Source organism: Gymnoscopelus microlampas (genome assembly GCF_963454915.1).
Source record: "Gymnoscopelus microlampas genome assembly, chromosome: 6".
Lineage (NCBI taxonomy): Eukaryota > Metazoa > Chordata > Actinopteri > Myctophiformes > Myctophidae > Gymnoscopelus > Gymnoscopelus microlampas.
In genome coordinates, this window is record NC_139943.1 from 51,386,165 (window position 1) to 51,407,130 (window position 20,966).

General features: G+C 40.5%; 1 protein-coding gene across 1 annotated transcript in view; it reads right to left on the reverse strand.

Annotated features, from left to right (window-relative positions):
• Positions 1 to 20,827, reverse strand: part of LOC311048065 (uncharacterized protein) — a 57,951-nt gene extending 37,124 nt beyond the window's left edge. The window contains exons 1-22 of the mRNA XM_084061085.1: positions 20,729 to 20,827; positions 14,317 to 14,352; positions 12,989 to 13,256; positions 11,605 to 11,719; positions 11,347 to 11,437; positions 11,152 to 11,258; positions 10,341 to 10,551; positions 9,236 to 9,361; positions 9,015 to 9,132; positions 8,784 to 8,922; positions 7,633 to 7,737; positions 7,476 to 7,545; positions 6,726 to 6,863; positions 6,428 to 6,592; positions 6,191 to 6,285; positions 5,376 to 5,502; positions 3,945 to 4,200; positions 2,703 to 2,752; positions 1,767 to 1,867; positions 1,527 to 1,678; positions 424 to 562; positions 79 to 186 (exon numbers count right to left, since the gene is read on the reverse strand). Of these exons, the coding sequence (XP_083917211.1) occupies positions 79 to 186; positions 424 to 562; positions 1,527 to 1,678; positions 1,767 to 1,867; positions 2,703 to 2,752; positions 3,945 to 4,200; positions 5,376 to 5,502; positions 6,191 to 6,285; positions 6,428 to 6,592; positions 6,726 to 6,863; positions 7,476 to 7,545; positions 7,633 to 7,737; positions 8,784 to 8,922; positions 9,015 to 9,132; positions 9,236 to 9,361; positions 10,341 to 10,551; positions 11,152 to 11,258; positions 11,347 to 11,437; positions 11,605 to 11,719; positions 12,989 to 13,256; positions 14,317 to 14,352; positions 20,729 to 20,804 (2,793 nt within the window). The 5' untranslated portion in view covers positions 20,805 to 20,827. The remainder of the gene's footprint in view (positions 1 to 78; positions 187 to 423; positions 563 to 1,526; positions 1,679 to 1,766; positions 1,868 to 2,702; positions 2,753 to 3,944; positions 4,201 to 5,375; positions 5,503 to 6,190; positions 6,286 to 6,427; positions 6,593 to 6,725; positions 6,864 to 7,475; positions 7,546 to 7,632; positions 7,738 to 8,783; positions 8,923 to 9,014; positions 9,133 to 9,235; positions 9,362 to 10,340; positions 10,552 to 11,151; positions 11,259 to 11,346; positions 11,438 to 11,604; positions 11,720 to 12,988; positions 13,257 to 14,316; positions 14,353 to 20,728) is intronic.
• Between the last annotated feature and the right edge of the window lie 139 nt (positions 20,828 to 20,966).

Here is a 20,966-nt window from a genome sequence, read left to right on the forward strand (position 1 = left end):
CAAAGCTCGTCAACCTTGTGCTCTAAGTTAGTTGAAATGTCAGTGTGTTGTCTTTAGTATCATGTTGTTGTAAAGTACCTCTAAGACGAGCTTGATCACAGGGGAGCAGACTGATGCAGAAGATCCACATGGAACCTTCTCAGCCATGACTTTGAAGGAACCCTGGGAGTTGCTCCCACAGTAGTCCTGTAAGACGTTAATGTTTGTTTAAATTACTATTATACTATTTACTATTATATATAAAATGACTATTATATATAAAATTACTATTATATGAAATAGCCGATCTACAAGCTCACAACGCGTCGCGATGCGACGCGTTGTGAGCTTGTAGATCTGCTATTTTCAAATATTTTAGTATTGGTAGTTTGGTAATTTTACTTAAGTGAAGAATTCGAGTACTTTTTCCACCACTGACCATACCTGAGCGACGAGGTATCCACAGTCACCGTTAAAAGTGAACCTCTTGTCGTCGAAAGAGATGAAATGTCCCCTCCCGTACACAGTACAGGTTCCATCACACTGGTTGTTTGTACATTTCCACTTCCTTCCAGTGCAGGTGCTGTGACAAAGAAACATTGAACATCTTAGGTCATACATTCAATTAGTCATCGTTTTAATTATATCACCTATTTACGTACAATAATCTACTTTTCTGTTAATCTCTGCCGATCATGTGTTCGATACAATCACATTTAGAGGTAATCATGAGGTGTTTTAGCCTGGTAACCCCCCCCCCCCCCCCCTTCCGGAAATCTCATTTGCATTTGATTTCAGGATTTGGGTCTGGCCCGAGGGCTTATCTGGGCGTTTCTAGCACGTCCACAAAATGGACTCGCATATCAGCGCCCTCGCTCATTGTTCAGTGATTGACAGCGGAGGTTGGCCAATCAGGTGGAACCCGAGTGAACCCGAATGGAGCCGAGTGCAGCCGACCGCAATGGAATGGCGGCCATTGAAATTTCGTCCGCTGTTTTTGGTTTCGGTTTTAAAACTTCAAAACACTCTCAAGCTTATTTTTTGTGGCATGGAATTTAATTTTAAGATATCGTTCGGATAGCATATAGTTGTTTAACTTCATATATGTGGTCAATTAATCATGACAGAGTCTATTTAAAAATAAAAATTCAGAGAACCGGCAGGGGCGGGCAGTGACACGCATGTATCCGAATGAAGCAACCTATTTTCGGCATGGCCTTTTCAAAAGTCCCCTTGCGTCACTATGCTCTGGGAGTGTCGGAATGAACTGCTGATTGGCTGAAGGATAAAAAACTGCTAATTGGCTGAAGGGGTTGTCAGTCAATGGTATTACTCCCGCCAAGCTCCAGCCCACAGTCAAAAAGCCAAACAGGCCCCCATGCCAGACTCACTCCTGAAAACAAATACATATGAGATTTCCGGAGGGAGGGTTTACCAGGCTAGAGGTGTTTTATCAGGTGTTACAGTCATATTTAGAGGTATTCTCATGAGGTGTTTTACCAGGTGTTACAGTCATATTTAGAGGTATAATCATGAGCTGTTTTTACCAGGTGTTACAGTCCACCTTGACGGTCTGCCCAGGCTGGTAGGAAGCTCCACTGTGAGAACAGGGACATTGCTGCTCCTCGATACATCCTCCATGACCGTCTGACAGCAGGCCATCAGGACACACACAGCCTGACACACACTGCTCACTCACCTAAGAACACAACAACAATGTACTTAACATGTGATTGGGCTATTAGGTACTTTGGTTTCCATGTGTTATAAACCAAACATCTACTCACACATTCTATATCTGGATCCTGGCAGCTTTGTTGGCACTCTGATCCCTTGGTGCCTGGCAGTGCACTGGAGCAGTTGAAGAAAGCCATGGGTGCTGTGCATGCTGTAAGTATAGAGCATTTGTGCATGTTGAAATATATACTTTCAACGACAAATATGTGCTCCTTGGACTGTCTCCACCAGGTCAGGTACAGTAGCTTATTGAGGGCCAGCAATGTTTCACGCCAATCGGACGCTGCGTTCATGATTTGAGGCACTTTGTTCAAAACGCGTCACTCTTGCAAACATTGGAAACCGTTCTTAGCCAATCAAAACGGAATATGAAAAATCGGACAGATCCGTCTTAATCACTTAATCTTGACTATAGAGGTTAATGTGTACCGATTGGCGGGGGGAGATCATTTACGATTCTGTCCCTATCGGTACATAACTCGAATGGTGCTGAGTCAGTTCTGGCGGACTTCGCAACGCTCGGCACGGCTCGCTCGGTGGTGCCTCTCGTTGCTTGAGGCCGCCAGAGACGGCGCACCTCCGACTGTTTTTTGGCCAACAACTTCCTAACTTAATATCAGGGGCTGTAGTTTTCACCAAACGAGCCTAAACCTTAATCCTAATAAAATAGTTTGCCACACGTACCTACTATACGACAAATTATCAGTGCAATGAGAAGGATTCGATCTCGACGCATAGGGATTGATGGGCTAATGTTTAACGTTGACGCCACGGTGCCATCTGGTATTGCAGGGGCTTTGGGAGTTATCTTAAAGCGGTCCGTGAAGGGAGCATCGGCAATTGTTACTGACATCGGGGTGGGAAATACCCGTTCGCCGGACGGACAGACAGGGGCGAAAACATTGTCGGCCTGGCAGAGACCAACAATGCTTTCTGTGGTATAAATCATACAAAGAGCTGAGTGTTGGATACTCATGGATACTCACTCAGATGTTTTGGCTTTCCAGCGCAGACTAACTTTCCCTGTTTGCAGACACTAGAGTGCAGAGACAGAAGGGAGAGAGGCAATGAAAGAAAAGACACACATTCATTTTTCTCCATATTTCTTTCTACTGACAACAAAGAATTGAAGCACAACTAAAGAACTAAACTAGTTTGACTGCTTATTGTTGAGCTTCATTTTGTAAAGTTAACAGCCTTGAGGTTTCCCTCTGGGTTCAATTCTAGGATCGGTCCTCTTCACAATTCATATCAATGATATTGTCTGGCTTTTAAATACCATAATAATGTAAATCTGTATGCATATTACGCTATTTTATAAGGTTCTGTTGACTGCATAGAACTGGCGATTGACAATTTGCAAATCTATTTTAACTACATTTTCAAGCTGCTATACACTGCCTTAAAATCTAGTCCTAAATGTATTACAATGCACTTTAAATATCATGTCCTCTATGAACTTTAAATATCATGTCCTCGATGATATCGTCAAGACATTTTAGAAATATGCTTAAAAATGTCCAGCCCATCAATGTGTTCCCAAAAAAATATATGTAGGTTGGAATTGAATTGAATGGATATCAACATTGAAACAGTGTCAATTTTGTTGACGAAAGATATTCGTCGACTAGCTTTTTTCACTGACAAAAACAACATAAAAACTAAGCTATGGTGACTAAAATGAAGACTAAATATATAGACAATTTCGTCAGTAGAACTAAAAGACAAGTAATTTTATGTTTGGTCGCGCTGCAACGCGTTGAGCTTGTAGATCTGCTATTTTCAGCATGCAACAAAGTGTAAAATCAGCTATTACGACACCATCAAGGCACCACCAAAATCAAATGTTGTTGACAAAATCAACTGTAGATTCAGTCGACTAAAATTTTATGATGTTTATTCGACTAAAACGAAAACTTTTCATATGACTAAAACTAAATAAAATTCTATTCAAAAGACTAATGACTGAAACTAAATACAATGAACACTGCATTGGGCTGGGCCGCTGGTGTTGCGGCACCAGGCACCTAGGCTCAATGTAGCCTGGCAGCGCGTCGCGGGTTCGACTTCCGATCCCGACACACTTTGCTGCATGTCACTCCCCATCTCTCTCCCCATTTCCTGTCAATCTATACTGTCCTTAGCCTGGTAACCCCCCCCCCCCCCCCCCCATATCCATAAAGGCATAAAAACCCAAAAATAAATCTTCACTGCATTGAAAATCTCACCAGTGAGTTCCGCGGAGCCTCAGGATGTGGCCGGGGGCCACCACGTGTTCCCCCTCGTAGCAGGGGCAGAGCGAGGCCCCCACACACTGGCCCTTCTCGTTGAGGTACGTCCCTTCGGCACAGCCACAGCCGTCCACCAGGGGGCTCTTGATCAGGCAGGTGGGGTCTGGCTGGCTGAGAGCCCGGCAGGAACGGCCACAGCTGCTGGTGGAGTAGCTGTAGACCATGCCGGCAGGGCAGTCCACAGAGTAACTCTCTGTTCAAAACAAACATGCAGGGGATTAAAGTACATACACAAGGGCATTAAAGTGTGGGTTAAAGGTGCTACATAAAGCCACCATTTTACTTACCAATTAGTAGAGGCCAAGGAGGGGTCCACGCGTGACTGCTCATTGTTTTTTTCTAGTTTGGATTTTTGCCATCCAGGATTCTGATGATCCCAAGAAAAAAAGTTGTCCAAAGTGTGCTTTTTCCAATGTTTTATTACCCCTATGAGACCTGGAACGCCGGCAACAGTCTTTCAGAGACTGTGGCACACATAGTGGTCTATAGATACAGTACAGTGATCAATGTGTGTGGTCTATAGATGCTGTACAATGGTCTATATACGCAGTACAGTGGTTTATAGATGCAGCACAGTGGTCTAGATGCAATAAAAGTGGTCTCATACAGCTATAGATACAGTAAAGTGGTCTCCTTTTTACAATATGCGGAAATTACATATTTGTACTGCATGCAAAAAAACTGCATGGTTCTTGCCCAAAACTGCATGACATTGGCATAAATTTGGCGTGTCTGTACAGGGGAGGCTTTAAGGTATCCATGTAACCCATTTCCATTCACTTATATCGAGGTGACAGCTCAAGGGACCATTTGGAAAATGGTGATGGCCGTTTTTCCCCTCACCAAAATGTTGTCTTAACTTTGAATCATTAGGTATTTAGCCCCCTTCCCGACAAGGTAGCAAGGTTGGTCTCATTGGAAACCTGAGGTTGTCTAGAATCAAATGGTATCTCTATCTTTGGGCCTACTTCTAAATTTGAGCGTGCCACAGTCTCCGAAAGACAGTCTTGCCGGCGTTCCAGCCAACAATCCCGCAGGTCTCATAGGGGTAATAAAACATTGGAAAAAAACACACTTTGGACCACTTTTTTTCTTGGGATCATCAAAATCCCTATAGTAGAGGTCCTATGCCCTATATTAGAGGTCCTATGGATGCCAAAAATCCAAACCAGAAAAGAAAAATAAGCAGTCGCGCGTGGACCCCTCCCAGGGCCTCTACTAAATGTGTTCTCTGTGTTGAGAGTTTCTACGCTTTAAAATATCCATAGCCTACGTACAACGTTTTAAAACATTTTGGCTAATTCTTTAAGTAGACCGACAAAATCGGTGGAAGTTGTCCTTTTGTCTGAAACCCCTGTTTGGACTTACTGCACATAACGTCTCTCCATCCGTCTAATGCGATGCCTGCTGCGGCACAGGCGTGAACATAGGAGGAGACTACAGCGCACATACAGGCTTCACTCTTCTTACAGGCACAGGCGTCTGAGATGCAATTCTGTGGAGAGGAACACACACGCACGCACGCACACGCACACGCACACACACACACACACACACACACACACACACACACACACGTTTGTCTTTTTTTTTCTGTGTGTCTCTCTTCATATCCTGTCTTAATAGGCAATGGGAAACCGAGACTAGCCTGAAGTCATCTTCAATTAAAGGAATAGTTCACTCAAAAAAAATATACCAGCGGACCGGTAGGCAGCGGTTCCGGTAGGAGACACAAAGGAGACTCTTTGTGTCTTAGGAATGAGACAAAAACTAAAACATATCCATGAATTCAAGTCTCCATGGGGTGAGTAATCCATAGGAAAAAAGTCATTTTGGGGGTGAACTATCCCTTTAATGTCCTGTATCTTTGTCATGTTGGCGCTTTAAGAGACCAGAAGCACCCAATGGGGTGAGGAGATGAGGGGATAGGGGAGAGGCAACCCTGCCCACCTATCAGGCAGAGGCTCTGAGCTTTTTTGGATGTTGGGCCTGTTTGCCCCTTTTATGTACTCTATGCTTCTTCACTGTGTGTTTGTATGGCATTATCCCGCATTCAGGTATTAAACAAAATATACACAAACGTTCGCAGCCTCCGGTGGTCCTGTATGTAGGAAGGTCCTCTACTGTCCTGACTCAACACGTATCACTTACACAGTACATGATGATGATAACTTAAATCTTACATCAACATAGACTTCAGGGTTTATCGTAGAATGGCAATTTGCAAACTTCCCCGTCGGGTCTGACAGCATGATGCACCAATGCTTGGCATATTTCTCTGTTCAAACAAACAAACAAACAAACAAACAAACAAACAAACAAACAAACAAAGAAGTGTTATATTTGAGTAGATTAAATAGATAGAGTACATCGTCCAATGGTAATATTTGCACTTGGAACAAAGTCGTCATGTCATCTACCTTTTTCAACGTTTGCATTACAGGGGGTCCCGAACGAGATGGCCACGTCTTCGCAGCTGGACTTGGACCTCCATGAATTGCCGAACGCGACGGCCTGTCCCTCGATCATTTCACAGCTGCTCTTATAATCATCAGCCTCCACGTCGTTGTAATCTCCACAAAGGCCTTATGGGAGTACAACACAAACGCTTGTCAGAAAAAGTGACAAAGTGTTTTAACTGTAGGCCTACTCATGCTGTTTTTACATTTCTGTCTAATAAAATATTCAATCAAAGAGCTCTATTGAATGGATTCATACCGCGGAGGTTGCCTTTCAGGGACGTAGCGGCGGTGATGTAGATCTGCATGACGGGTGTTAGCTGTATGGTAACTTGTAGTCCGTAGGCGGTGTGTACGACCAGGTAGAACGATGATGGTCTGAAGATGGTTACGTCCTCTGTAATAATAATATCCAACACATCAACATACATACTGTAAATACACACCAATACATCTACAATCACGTCATCTGTTTTAACCCAATAAGACCAGGAAAGCATCTGTCATTTAAATGTTTAACCACTTTAAAGACTATTTTAAACTTATTTCAAAAATAGCCGATATACAAGCTCGTAGATCTGCACTTTTTTTTTTGCAAATCTTTGAATCTATATATTTTTTTTTTAAAGCTAAATTGTTTAACTCAAATATTTCCTTCTGGGGGATTCTACAAATGTCTTCTAAATCCTAACGTTTTTTTGAAAAATCGTTGTTTCTATATCAGTGGTTCTCAAACTTTTTCATGTGAAGGACCACCAAAAATGATATGTATTTGGCCACGGACCCCCATCTCAAAACATTTTGTTCCAGGGACCCCCCAGAAGCAAAGATTTGAGTTAAAAATGTTTGCTTTAAAACAATCTACAAGCTCATAGCGCAAAGTTTAAAATAAAGGTTAAAGTGGTTACACAGATGCGTTCCGGGTTTTAATGAGCAACTGCAAAGCAATCAAACCAAAAACAGAAGGTGACATTATTTTTGAAGAGAAGGTAAAGAAATGGATGCTCACTCAGTGACAGTGGAACTTGAGAACTCAGTTTGTTATAAAAGACGTTTCCAGAGTCTTCAACTCGAATTGTCTGCAAGTTGAACAACATTTATCACTGTACTCATATGTAACCATTCACATAACTTATAAAAAGGAGATAACTGTTATGGGGTCTTACCGTTGATCCTGGTAATATGACAGTAACTGCTTCCAGACAGGTTTCAAATTGGGTTTTTCCACACCTGTACATGTCACCATGAACCGATAAAGTCCCGTTCAACTCCTGGAAACACAGTTAAGACATGGAAATTAAAATGCTAATGTTCTTAAACCACACAACTGTTAATAAAACCTTAAAAAATGTTTTTATCAGTTGATGCTTAGACAACTCGACATAAAATGTTAGCTAAGTTAGGAGAAGTCCATTACAGGTAGGTTTTGAGAGTGCAGCATTGTATTGTAAAGGTGGATTAATTACCAAGTTATAGCTTACAGCATTTGTTATGACTTGAAGGCTCTTAACGTGCAAACAAAGATTTATTAACATCCTCTCCCTTTTTCAGCACTGATGACGGTCTGAGAACCTCAGCATGTTTTGTCAACATCAGTGTTGATTTCGTCGACTAAAACTGGGACGAAAAATGTTGGTCGACCACCTTTTAACACTGACAAAAACTAAATAAAAACTAAGCTATGATGACTAAAACTAAGACTAAATATATTGACAATTTAGTCAACAAATAAAAACTATAGACTAAAATGTTAGTGAGGGAAGGAAAGAGATCCAGTAGAACTAAAAGACTAAATTTATTTATTGTTTGGTTGCGCTCTGAAAATACGCTCTGAAAATAGCAAATGTACAAGCTGCGACGCGTTGTGAGCTTGTAGATCGGCTATTTCAGCATGCAACCAAGTGTAAAATCAGCCATTACGACGCCATTAAGGCACCGCCAAAACACATTATAGTCGACTAAATCAACTGTAGATTTAGTCGACTATAATCTTATGATATTTATTCGACTAAAACTAAAACATTTCTGATGACTAAAATATGACTAAAACTAAATCAAAATTTGCTGTCAAAATCAACACTGGTCAATGTAGGAGCATTTTCTGTTGATTATGGACTGTAATGCTGGCCTCTCACATCTGGCTCTATGGCCAGCCTTGATTCTATAGGGAGCAAACTATTCTTCCTCAATGTCCTTGTACTAGAAATGAGTCTTTCTCTTAGTTATTGTTATTGTTGTCATATGGTGTCTTTGTAGGAGCAATTAGTGTTACTTCCTGTTGTTGTCATGTGTCGTGCTGGTCATTTGAACTCCTCACCTTGGACAGAATGTAGGAGCAGTCCCCATGGAAGGTGTACTGGTTGTCGTCGTAGGTGGTGATGTGAGAACCTCCAACCAGGGAGCAGGTAGAAGGACAGTCCATGTCCACACACTGCCAGGCACCTTGCTGACAGGTACTGACAGCAACACAGTTCAATCAAAACCTCCCTTCACTCACACACATCATGACAGAATGCACATCATTTGGACAAAATCGTTAAATCGTTACCATTTCCTGCACGACTTTGTGTAGGATTCCCCAGGCTGGTATGGCTTGCCACCGTGTAAGCAGGAGCACTTATCAACGGGAACGCACCCAGACTGCCTGATGTCATCGAAGACAGTTCCTTTGAGAGATTAGAAGAGGTTAGTCTTCATCATCTAACTATGGAACTAGGAACTAGCTGTCCAATAGCTGCCTGTATAATCGGAGTCATGTGATTTTTGTACCTTTTGGACAGAAGCATCCATCGGTGCAGTGATCGTCACAGACCTGTGTTCTCTCATGGTTGCTGCAGGTGTCGGTACAGGGACTGGCACACTCCTGGTACTCCATGTTGAAAGGACATGTCTTGGCTATTTAACAAAACAAAAACGAAAAATTAACAATTTATTTGTTTAACCCATTGTGACCGGGAGCGCATCTGTGTCACAGCCAATTTCTTTGGCTATTCAAAAATAGCAGATGTACAAGCAACGAGCATGTAGATCTGCATTTTTTTTTTTAAATGGTGAAAATGTGTGCACGTCTTTGAATATACTGTATATATTTTTAAACTCAAATCTTTGCTTCTGGGGGGTCCCTGGAACAAAATATTTTGAGATGGGGGGGTCTGCGGAAAAATGCATATTATTTTGGGGGGTCCTTGACATGAATAACGTTTGAGAACAACTGATATTAGAGCAACATACGTCGGGATTTAGTAGACATTTGTAGAATCCTCAGAAGCAAAGATTTGAGTAAAACAATTTCGCTTTAAAAAACATATTCAAAGATTTGCACACATTTTCATTTTTTTTCAAAAAAACGAAATATCATATCTACAAGCTTGTAGAGTGCCGCGCTACGAGCTTGTAGATCTGCTATTTTTTAATAACCCAAGTATAAGATTTGAGTTAAAATCTAAAATGAGAGATGCTTTTCCGGTCCTAATGCTTTAGAGTAACTACAACGTGCCTGTAGCACTTGACCTAGCCTTGACGACCATGCAGTCTAATACAAAGGTTAAAATGTCATTTAGATAGCATGTTATTCAGACAGATGCTGATCTATAGGATCACAGGTAAACCAAGAACTTCAGCTTCAGTCTAAACAGTATAGTATGAAAATATACAAACTATCAGCATGCCAGGTCAACAAACAAACCTGGCATCTGTCTAAATAACATGCTATCTAAATGATGTTTTAACGTTTTGCATAAGACTACATCGTATCTCTGAGTTTGATGTATTGATGTATACGTTTACCTGTCAAGTTGCTCTGGATAAAGAGCGTCCAATGACATGCCTATAAAAACGTATAAATTGCACGTTGTATAGTTGAAGCGGTTCGTACCACACAGTTGCTGCGTCTTCCAGCGTTGTGGCGTTCCCCCGGCGTGAGAACACTGGCGAGAGTACTCTGACATGGTGGGACACAGGCAGGTCCTGCTGCTGTTACACTGACACAGGTCCTGCTTACAGGCTGTGATGAACGCCTCGCTGTCCAGAAGGTCCTTACAGCTGAGGAAGGCTGGTCCTGACAGGAGATGCTCACACAGGTCTGCCTGCAGCGGTGGAAAAATTACAGTAAAAGTATCAATACTGCAATTTAAAAATACTCTGTTGCAAGTAAACGTCCGGAATTCAACATTTACTTGGGTAAAAGTACAAAAGTATTGGCATCAAAATGTACTTAAAGTACCAAAAGTGAAAGTAGCCATTATGCAGAAATGTCCCATTTAAAGTTTTCAAATGTATAAATACTAGGTTCACAGTTCACTGCTTCTAGCATTCTTTAGAGTGTTTTAGTTGAGGCGTCTTTCTGTGAGCTAAGTTATATCAACCATGGGTTCCTTTTTTAAAAGGGGCCTTTTAATCTCTGTGTAGCCCTTCATTTTATTAGCTGTACACAGTCACACACACACACACACACACACACACACACACACACACACACACACACACACACACACACACACACACACACACACACACACACACACACACACACACACACACACACACACACACACACACACACACACACACACACACACACACAGACAGGGGCAAAAATATAATCTCTGCATCCCTGCCTCTGAACCTGGCGGAGATGATGATGATTTTGTTTTATTTGTTAAATAATTAAAAGGGATTTCCTGTACCTTATCACTACATGTTGTTTCAGCCTGAGGAGAGACCTGCTCACATGACTCAGTCGGACCGTTTACTTTCCAACTCTCCCCATAGTCAATAACATTCACACTTTGTCCTGATGGGAAAGAAAAAGAACGTGATATTAACAGCTAACAGTTTATTGTTCATACAGTGTTTCATGCATAGTTAACTTGAGTATTGACCTTCTTCAATGAACTCATCATAGATCTGAACTCCGTTGAAGTCGCCACACAGTCCACACGTCTGGTTCTTGAATTTGTCGTCCATTTCAACCTTTAAACCAAACATATTGTTTTGAATACAACACAGATTGAATACCTGACCCTGCTCCCCGGTTCATAACTTATCATAATGAAACAGTGTTGTTACAACGTAATGGCACACGACGCACCATGTATTGTGTAAGAACACAGTAACAACAGCATGATGGTAAAACGTACCCAGAGTGTGTCGTCTTCATTCCAGAAGACAACCAGACCCAGGTTAGCTCTGATCTTCACATAGGAGCCTATCCTCTCAATAGAAACACCGTTTTCACTGAATGGTATGGTGACCCTGCAGGAGAAATGCACCATGTCCTCGTTAATAACATTGAATGATAATTCAATTCAATTGAATTATCATTCAATAATAATATCAACATAATATAATTAGGGACGTTCGATATTTACTTTTCTACCGATATCCGATATACCAACATTGTCCAACTCCTAATTTCCGATACCGATATCAACCGATACCGATATATGTGGGCTTTTTCACCAATAGTCAACTAATTGTCAGGTAACAACATAAAATATCTGATAAAATAAAATAGCTATAATACCAATATAATATATAACAAATCTAATATAATAGAGTGATGTTGTTAGGTTTTCAATAAAGTGACTCCCGGGACTCACTGGTGGTCATTTGAATGAGTCACACTAATCTTAGATTAGATGTTGGCCTATTTGACAGAGCAGAAGCATCATTGCTTTCATGCCTATAACATTAACGAGCGTCAACGAGCGTCAGCTGAACACAGACAAACACACCTGCCCTCTGCAGTGCTCTAATTTGAAAGTGACTGGAGTCTCATTTCTCTGCAAAATCCCTTGAATATGATGGAATATGATTAAGGATTACTGTGATTATGTCTTTTTCTTTTTCAAAAACTATACCGATATTTTCCGATACTAGACCATACTCGTTGGGGGATATGAGCATGGTCCGCTTATTTCACGGATGTGGCAACACCTGTGCTTGTTTCACTCACATGATTTGGCAACCCGGGAGCCAGCGAACACAAAAGCGCTAATAAACAGCAGACATTTGGGGAAAGCAAGAAACAGGCTTCGGTGTTCCGTGCACATGGTAATGGTCAATGGCTGTGTTCAAATGCAGATCAATTGCTCCAGCCACTGAGGAGAACCGGGCAGAAGAGATTTTGGGCACAGACAGACGCACAGACAGAGCTTTGTAGAATTAAGGTCGTGACAGACGGTAAGCAGTCCGCGTGCGCGTTACTGCTCGGATCAGCGGTGATCACGCTGCGATCATTGTTGTTTTTTTTCCTCCTGCGCGGTGCGAGGAAAACAAAAGCTCACCGCAATCCAGCTCTTGCCGCCCGCGCACGTGTGCACAAACGAGCACGCGCGCGAAAGTTTCACGGGGCCGCGCACGCTCGCCGTCTCACCGCTTCTCAACTTCTCCGCACGTCCCAAATAATCACCCGCCTCTCATTGAAAATGAATTACATAGGCGCGTCGGCCCCTTGCCGTCTGAAACGACCCTTATAGGATGATTACATTTTTATGCTAATATCGGCTAATATGAACGTACTCCTTGCTGTTTATGAGAGTTGACGCCTTGGACAACTCGACCACGGTCCCGTCCAGCTTCATAGAGACAGTCTGGATGCTGGGCGGGCCTTTGTCCCCCTGCTGCCGTTGGAGCTGAATGTTGAAGCTCTCGTAGGAGGCCTGACAGTGAGCGGTCAGGACGTAGCTGCAGGTGAACGGCAGCTGGAAGAAGTCTCCATCGAAGGTCTTGTAGTGGTAGTTCCCCCATGTGCTGCAGAACTGTCCGTTACTGGAGGGCCGCACGATCTCTGAATGGAGAAAGAGACGTTTATTTGAACCCATTAAAGGGGAAATCCACCCATTTTCAATATTTAACTATGTCATTAATATAGCATAAAGAAGTTGTGTGGAAATAAGAAAAAAGTTCCCCCCTTTCTGTGTTGCCTTGAAATGGAGGATTGATTGTGGGTTTAACATTGCAAATTACAACATGATGAGTCATCATGTTGTAATTTGCAATGTTAAACCCATAGTTAAATATTGAAAATGGGTGGATTTCCCCTTTAAGACTGGGAAAGCATCTGTGTCATTTTAGATTTTAACCACTTTTAACCAAATATCTACTATATACTAATTTTATGCAAATCTTTGAATATATATATTTTTTAAAGTGAACATTAACTCAAATCTTTGCTTCTGGGGGATTCTACAAATATCCTCTAAATCCTAACAGTTTTCTGAAAAAAATTGTTTCTATGTATTTTTTTTTCAAAATGTATTTTGGCGGTGCCTTGATGGCGTCAGTCATAATGGCTGATTTTACACTTGGTTACATGCTGAAAATAACAGATCTGCAAGCTCAAAATGTGTTGCAGTGCAACGCATTGTGAGCTTGTAGTTCTGCTATTTTCAGAGCGTAACACTTGTGTAACCAACCAAAAAATAACTAGTCTTAGTTCTACTGGATCTCTTCTCCACTAGTCTTAGTTCTACTGGATCTCTTCTTCACTAGTCTTAGTTCTACTGAATCTCTTCTCCACTAGTCTTAGTTCTACTGGATCTCTTCTCTTAGTTCTACTGGATCTCTTCTCCACTAGTCTTGTTCTACTGGATCTCTTCTCCACTAGTCCCTCACTAACATTTTAGTCTAGTTTGTATTTGTTGACAACATTGTTCATATTTAGTCTTAGTAATCATAGCTTAGCTTTTATTCAGTTTTTGTCAGTGAAGGTAGTCGATGAAATGTTTTCGTCATAGTTTTAGTCGACATAATCAACACTGATTCCAGTGTGAAGTGCTCGTTTGCGTATTGTCAAGAGATTCAATGTGTTGTGCTTCTGAAGAAAAAAGAAGAAAAAAACACTTTACCGGTTAATGTGGGTTTGGCCACAGACTGAAGGGTAACTGTGGGGAGAAGACACAAGAAGACATACTGTATTTACTCTCATGCACAGTTGGTGTGCATATTTGCTCTAAATACATAAGCACTGAACTGTGAAGAAGCAGGTTTTTTTTAATTATTTGTACATTGATTCTGGAAGGGCGTGTTAGATGTTTGATTATACAAACATTGCCAGTGGGTTCACTGACTAACTAACTAACCTACTAGTATTTTATCATATATAATCAATGAATTATTTCCCCATCAATCTATCATGTCAGTTGTGACAGTTGTGTGTGTTTGTCCAGACAACCAAGTAGTAGTAGTAATAGTGGTGGAAGAAGTACTCAGATATTTTACTTAAGTAAAAGTAGCAATACCACAATATAAAGAATACTCTGTTCAAGTTCAAAATGTTACTTGAGTAAAAGTATAAAGGTATTGGCATCAAAATATATTTAAAGTACAAAAAGTAAATGTACTAACATGTTTGAAAATAACAGATCTGTCGCGATGTGACGCGTTGTGAGCTTGTAGATCTGCTATTTTCAAATAGCCGATGTATAAAATAGGGCTAAAGTGGTTAATGTATGGTTTATAATATAGCAATTTATATCTGCAAAGTAACTAGTAGCTAAAGTTTTCAAATAATTGTAGTGGAGTAAAAGTACAATATTTCCCTCTGAGATGTAGTCGAGTACAAGTAAAAGCATTGCACATTGGAAATACTCTAGTAAAGTAAAAAACAAAAAATTGTACTTAAGTACAGTACTTAAGTACATATACGTAGTTACTTTCCACCACTGAGTATCAGTGTCATCAGCCATATGGCTTTTCTAGAACTGTGGCACGTTCTAGAAGACGCGTTGTGACGTGTTGTGAGCTTGCAGATCTGCTGTTTCCACTATATATTTAATGTTTGAAAATATACAATATTTTTTCAACATGGAAACGATTATGACGATTATGCAAAAATAATTGCGATTATCTCAAATAATAGGCTCTATGCACAGCAGCCATATTGGGAATGAATTGGGCCCCTTCCTTACTTCCTTCACAGGTGTCACCAATAATACTAATTAAGGCTCTGTTCCATTTAGTGTGGCATAGTGGTTGTCTTATTTTCAAGGACGGTGTGTAACTCTGAGAGTGTACAAATGGAACCAAATGGACCCTTACGGGTGCATTTGGTTCCATTTGTACACTCTCAGAGTTACACACCCACCATAAGGGGCCATTTGGGAACCAAAATGTAGTGTTTCTAGTGAGCCAACATGCACAATATCAGCACCCTAACCATAATGGAACAGAGCCTTCATTAGTATCATTGGTAACACCTGTGAAGGAAGTAAGAAGCGGCCCAATTTATTTCCAATATGGCTGCTGTGCATAGAGCCTATTGCAATTAGACGATTGTGACAGGCTTAGTCAATACTCCAAGCATCGTAGATCCAGGGGTGTCAAACCCATTTCGGAGTGAGGGGCCACATTGGGGGGAAAGGTGACTTGACGAGGGCCGCGACCCAGTTGTGGACATTCGTGCACGCTTGTGCACGTTCACTTACACACAGCTTGTCACTGGCTTTGTTTTCCAACCTGTTGTGACCTTTCCTGGTATCCTACTGTAGTTACTCTGTAGCACTAAACACTTTTTCTTTGCACTCCGTTCACATGACCATTTAACCATTAAATGACCGTTTAACCATGTGGTTTGTTGACAATAGGGTTCATGTTGGCAGGTATTCATTCCACAGCACTCCGACCTGCTGCATTGTCCTCAAATGAAAATAGCCGATCTATCGACATGTTGTGAGCTTGTTCTTGTAGATCAGCTTTTTGAACTAGTAAAATAGTGCCTATAAACATCGACAGGGCCCCCAGTCTCTATAAACATTGTAAACATTGTGTAAGGAATGGCTCTACACTCAGAAGAGTGTGTTTACTTAGTTTAATGATTCATCTTTCCACAAAACATCTCCAGCCGTCCGGTCTTCAGCGCTTTGTGCGCAAATGATGGCTTGTGTTCCATATTTTAAGAAGACGGAGAGGTTATCCCATTAAGACCGGGAACGCGTCTGTGTCATTTTAAGATTTCTTTGGCTTCAAAAATAGCAAATCTGATCTTGTAGATCTGCTATCTTTTGAAAAATTGAGGAATATTTGTGCAAATCTTTGAATATATATATTTTTTAAAGCAAACATTTGTAACTCAAATCTTTGCTTCTGAAGATTCTACAAATGTCTTCTAAGGGCACGTACACACTGTAGGATATTTGGTCCGATTATGCTATACCTTTTTTGGGGCCGACAAAACCGGCGATCTGACGCAGATCGGGCTGTGATCGGCGAGGTTTTGGTCGCTGTGTGTGAAAGGCTCTGCGAGACGATCCGGCCACGATACTATACGCTCGGCGATGGCCTTCCCGACCGTTTCAAATATCTACAAGCTCTGCAAGCTCACAATCTACAAGATCTACAAGCTCACAATGCGTCGCATCGCAACCCATTGTGAGCTTGTAGATCGGCTATTTTCAAATGACCGAAATGTATTTAGGGCTGAAGTGGTTAATGTATGTTTTGTAATGATAATCAATATCTTCAAAGTAGCCTAACTAGTAACTAAAGTTACTAGTTAGAGTAGAAGAAGTAAATTACAAATACCTAAAAGTTGTACTTAAGTACAGTACTTGAGTAAATGTACTTAGTTACTTTACACCACTGTAATAGGGAATGACGTACTTTAAATAAGCCGTACATCCTAAAAGCTTTAATGATGACATAATGATTCATTCACCACATGAACCAGAGGGGAACGAGCACAGAGCCCTGCCCTGCTATAAGTGATTAACCACTTAAACCCCACACGGTTGAGCATACAGTCCCTCAGGGCTCTGTGCTAGTCTTTTCTGTTTTTGCTGTTACATTAAATATTTTTAGCTGAAAATAGCCGATCTACAAGCTCTCCTCAGCGCGTCACAACGTGTCGAGAGCTTGTAGATCAGCTATTTTTCTGCGAAGGTTTTTCACCCCGAATACGGATGCTGGTGGTTTAAAGGGATAGTTCACCCAATAATCTTTTTGTCTATCTTTTAGTCACCCCATGGATAATATCATGGATAATGGATATTTATTAGTTTTTGTCTCATTCCTATAAGCCAATAATGCTGTGACCAGCGGACCGGACCAACAAATAAATTGATAATCGCAATTATTTTTATAAGTAAAATGTCATAATTGTCACAGCCCTACATTATGGCCGATACTTGGCCTATTGGCAGCCTGGACAAGAAATGTGTCACCAATGTACTGTACCAGTGGTGTAAAGTAACTAAGTACATTTACTCAAGTGCTGTAGGCCTATTTCAGTACAATTTTTGAGACATTTTTTTACTTTACTGAAGTATTTCCAAATTTCTGTACTTTTACTTCTACTCCACTACATCTCGGATCCACATATTGTACTTTTACTCCACTACAATTATTAGAAAACTTTAGTTACTTGTTACTTTGTAGATTTAGATAATTATTACAAAACATTAGGCCTACATTACCCACTTCAGCCCTATATATATATATATATATACATACACACATCGGCCATTTGAAAATAGCTGATCTACAAGCTCACAATGTGTCACATTGTGAGCTTGTAGATCTGCTATTTTCAAAATATTTGTTATACATTTTGACATTCTGCACAATGAGTACTTTCTACTTTTGGTATTTTACTCAAGTCAATTCTTAATTACGGACTTTTACTTGTAGCAGAGCATTTCTACATTACAGTATTGATAATTTTACTCTCAAGTAAATTGTGTGAGTACTTTTCCCACCACTGGAAGAAACATGCTGTAAATACTGTAAGCTAAAGCTAATACGCGTTATCCATGTGCAAACATGGATCAAATCAGTAGATTTGCGTCGACAGAATAATGTGACAGCTCAGGTCTTGGAAGCATTTACACCTGACTAACGTGTTAAGAATGTGAATTTAGAACTTCTTTTATATTTTACTTTATGTTTTAATTTAGAGCTTCTTAGAACATATGTGCTACTTACTGTATGGCAGTGGTGGAAGAAGTACTCAGATATTTTATTTAAGTAAAAGTAGCAATACCACAATATAAAGTAAGTAAGTAAATGTTCTTATTTACTTTCCACCACTGCACGTGACTGACGTGTTAAGAATGTGAATTTGCGAGTGAATATGTATTTAAGCAACAATGTGTATATGTATGCATATGTGAATATGTAAGGAGCCTGAAGCTACATCTTGAAGGAACGGCATGTAGGTCAAGATGCTGCTCAAAAACGTCAAAATGTCGCTAATAGAGTTTGTTTAATTACATTTAGGCTTTGGGTGTTTTTTTCCTCTAGAGCCCTACTTTTAAACCCTACTATAAACATTATAAGATTTCCATTAAATCAAAATTGTGAGCAGTTTTGTAACAGCTCCAATTCAGGATGGTTATGAGCTGTTCTGAAAAAAACTAAAAGCAATATTGACATATAGCTGAAAGCTATGAATCCTCTTTAAAACACGTTTTCTTACCTGCAGGAAAGCTGACATAAATACTGTGTACACATAGTGTGACTACAGACCACATAGTTGATAACCTTTCAAGATCATACTTTATTTTATTTGCATTTTTACAACAGCTTTATACTGTAAATCTTGATTCTACCATAGTGGATATTACTGATATAATGAAAATCATAGTGAACCAGTGATAATAATTATGACCTCGGGGACAATTCTGCCTCCAACTAAATGTTTGCTTAAGCAAAACTCTTGATCATTATGTTCGTGGAAAGCTAATTTGTTTTACCACAAACACACCATGTCTTCAGGACACGTGTTTAGAGGTTTGTCCTTCATTTATAATCTACTTTAAAACCACAAAGGAGCGCGTTCTGATGTCACTGTGACGAGACATGTGATATGGTTCTCAAAGTGCGGTCCAGGGACCCCCCTGGGGGTCCTTGACAGGGTTATTATTATTCTTATCGCCGATGCTGCTCCATTCTCTGAAGGAAGCCGAACAAAAAACAGTTTTACTCTTATGTACTGAAGATGCAGTAAAAGTCCAAAGTGCAGTAACTATGGGGGGAAAAAAGTTATTCAACTGGACAGCCAAATGAGATATCAGCATAGAAGTGATATTACACTAATTGTACATCTGTTCCTGAGGTAATTGTTTATCCCCCAAAATCACAAAGGCTAATTTGACCTTTGGCATACACAAATAAGTCGGTGTGTCCAAAAACTTAGTTACAGCACTTTGGCTTAGGGAAGTGTACTCAAGCAGGTATTTTTTACTTTACTGGAGTATTTGCAATTTTCAGTACTTTTACTTCTACTCCACTACACCTCAGAGGCAAATATTATACTTTTACTCCACTACAATTATTTGAAAACATTAGTTAGTAGTTACTTTGTAGATTTAGATTATTATTACAAAACATACATTAACCACTTCAGCCCTATACACATTTCGGCCATTTGAAAATAGCAGATCTACAAGCTCACAATGCGTCTCAATGCAACACATTGTGAGCTTGTAGATCTGCTATTTTGCGTACTTTAAACTTTTGGTATTTTCAGTACATTTCGATACCAATACTTTTGTATTGGTATCGAATTGTTGTATAATTGCTGACTTTTTACTCGTAACAGAGTGTTTCTACATTGCAGTATTGATGCTTTTTCCACCACTGGTGGAGGCAGATGGCCGCCCACCCTATAGACAAATCCACACACAGCCTGTAGCTGCCTGTAGGCGGCCATTGCTGCGGTGTCGCGGTGCGGAGCGTTGACACCGCGACACACTGTGGATTCGTCTATAGAGCCTGGGTCTGCCTGAGAGACATTTCTTTCTTCCAGTTAAGGAGACGTTTTTTGTTGCCACTGTCACAATACAATATACTTGCTCAGGGTGAGACAATGTCATGTCGATCTAACAGACCAGTGTAATAAGACATTAATAGATGTAACAGACCAGTGTAATGAGACATTAATAGATGTAACAGACCAGTGTAATAAGACATTAATAGATGTAACAGACCAGTGTAATAAGACATTAATAGATGTAACAGACCAGTGTAATAAGACATTAATGTAGATGTAACAGCTCAGTGTAATAAGACATTAATAGATGTAACAGACCAGTGTAATAAGACATTAATAGATGTAACAGACCAGTGTAATAAGACATTAATAGATGTAACAGACCAGTGTAATAAGACATTAATGTAGATGTAACAGCTCAGTGTAATAAGACATTAATAGATGTAACAGACCAGTGTAATAAGACATTAATAGATGTAACAGACCAGTGTAATAAGACATTAATAGATGTAACAGCTCAGTGTAATAAGACATTAATAGATGTAACAGACCAGTAGCTGCAGGTAGCGCCAGGCTCAGCATCATCCATGCCAGCATCCATCTGTGTGTCATCCTGCTCCGCTCCATGTCTTACACCTGATGCTGCTGATCTGACTGCTCCTTTATAAGACCTTACCTGAGCCCTCCTCTGCCTGTCTGTCTGTCTGTCTAAGAGCGTACCTGAGCCCTCCTCTGCCTGTCTGTCTGTCTGTCTGTCTGTGAGCGTACAGTACCTGAGCCTTCCTCTGC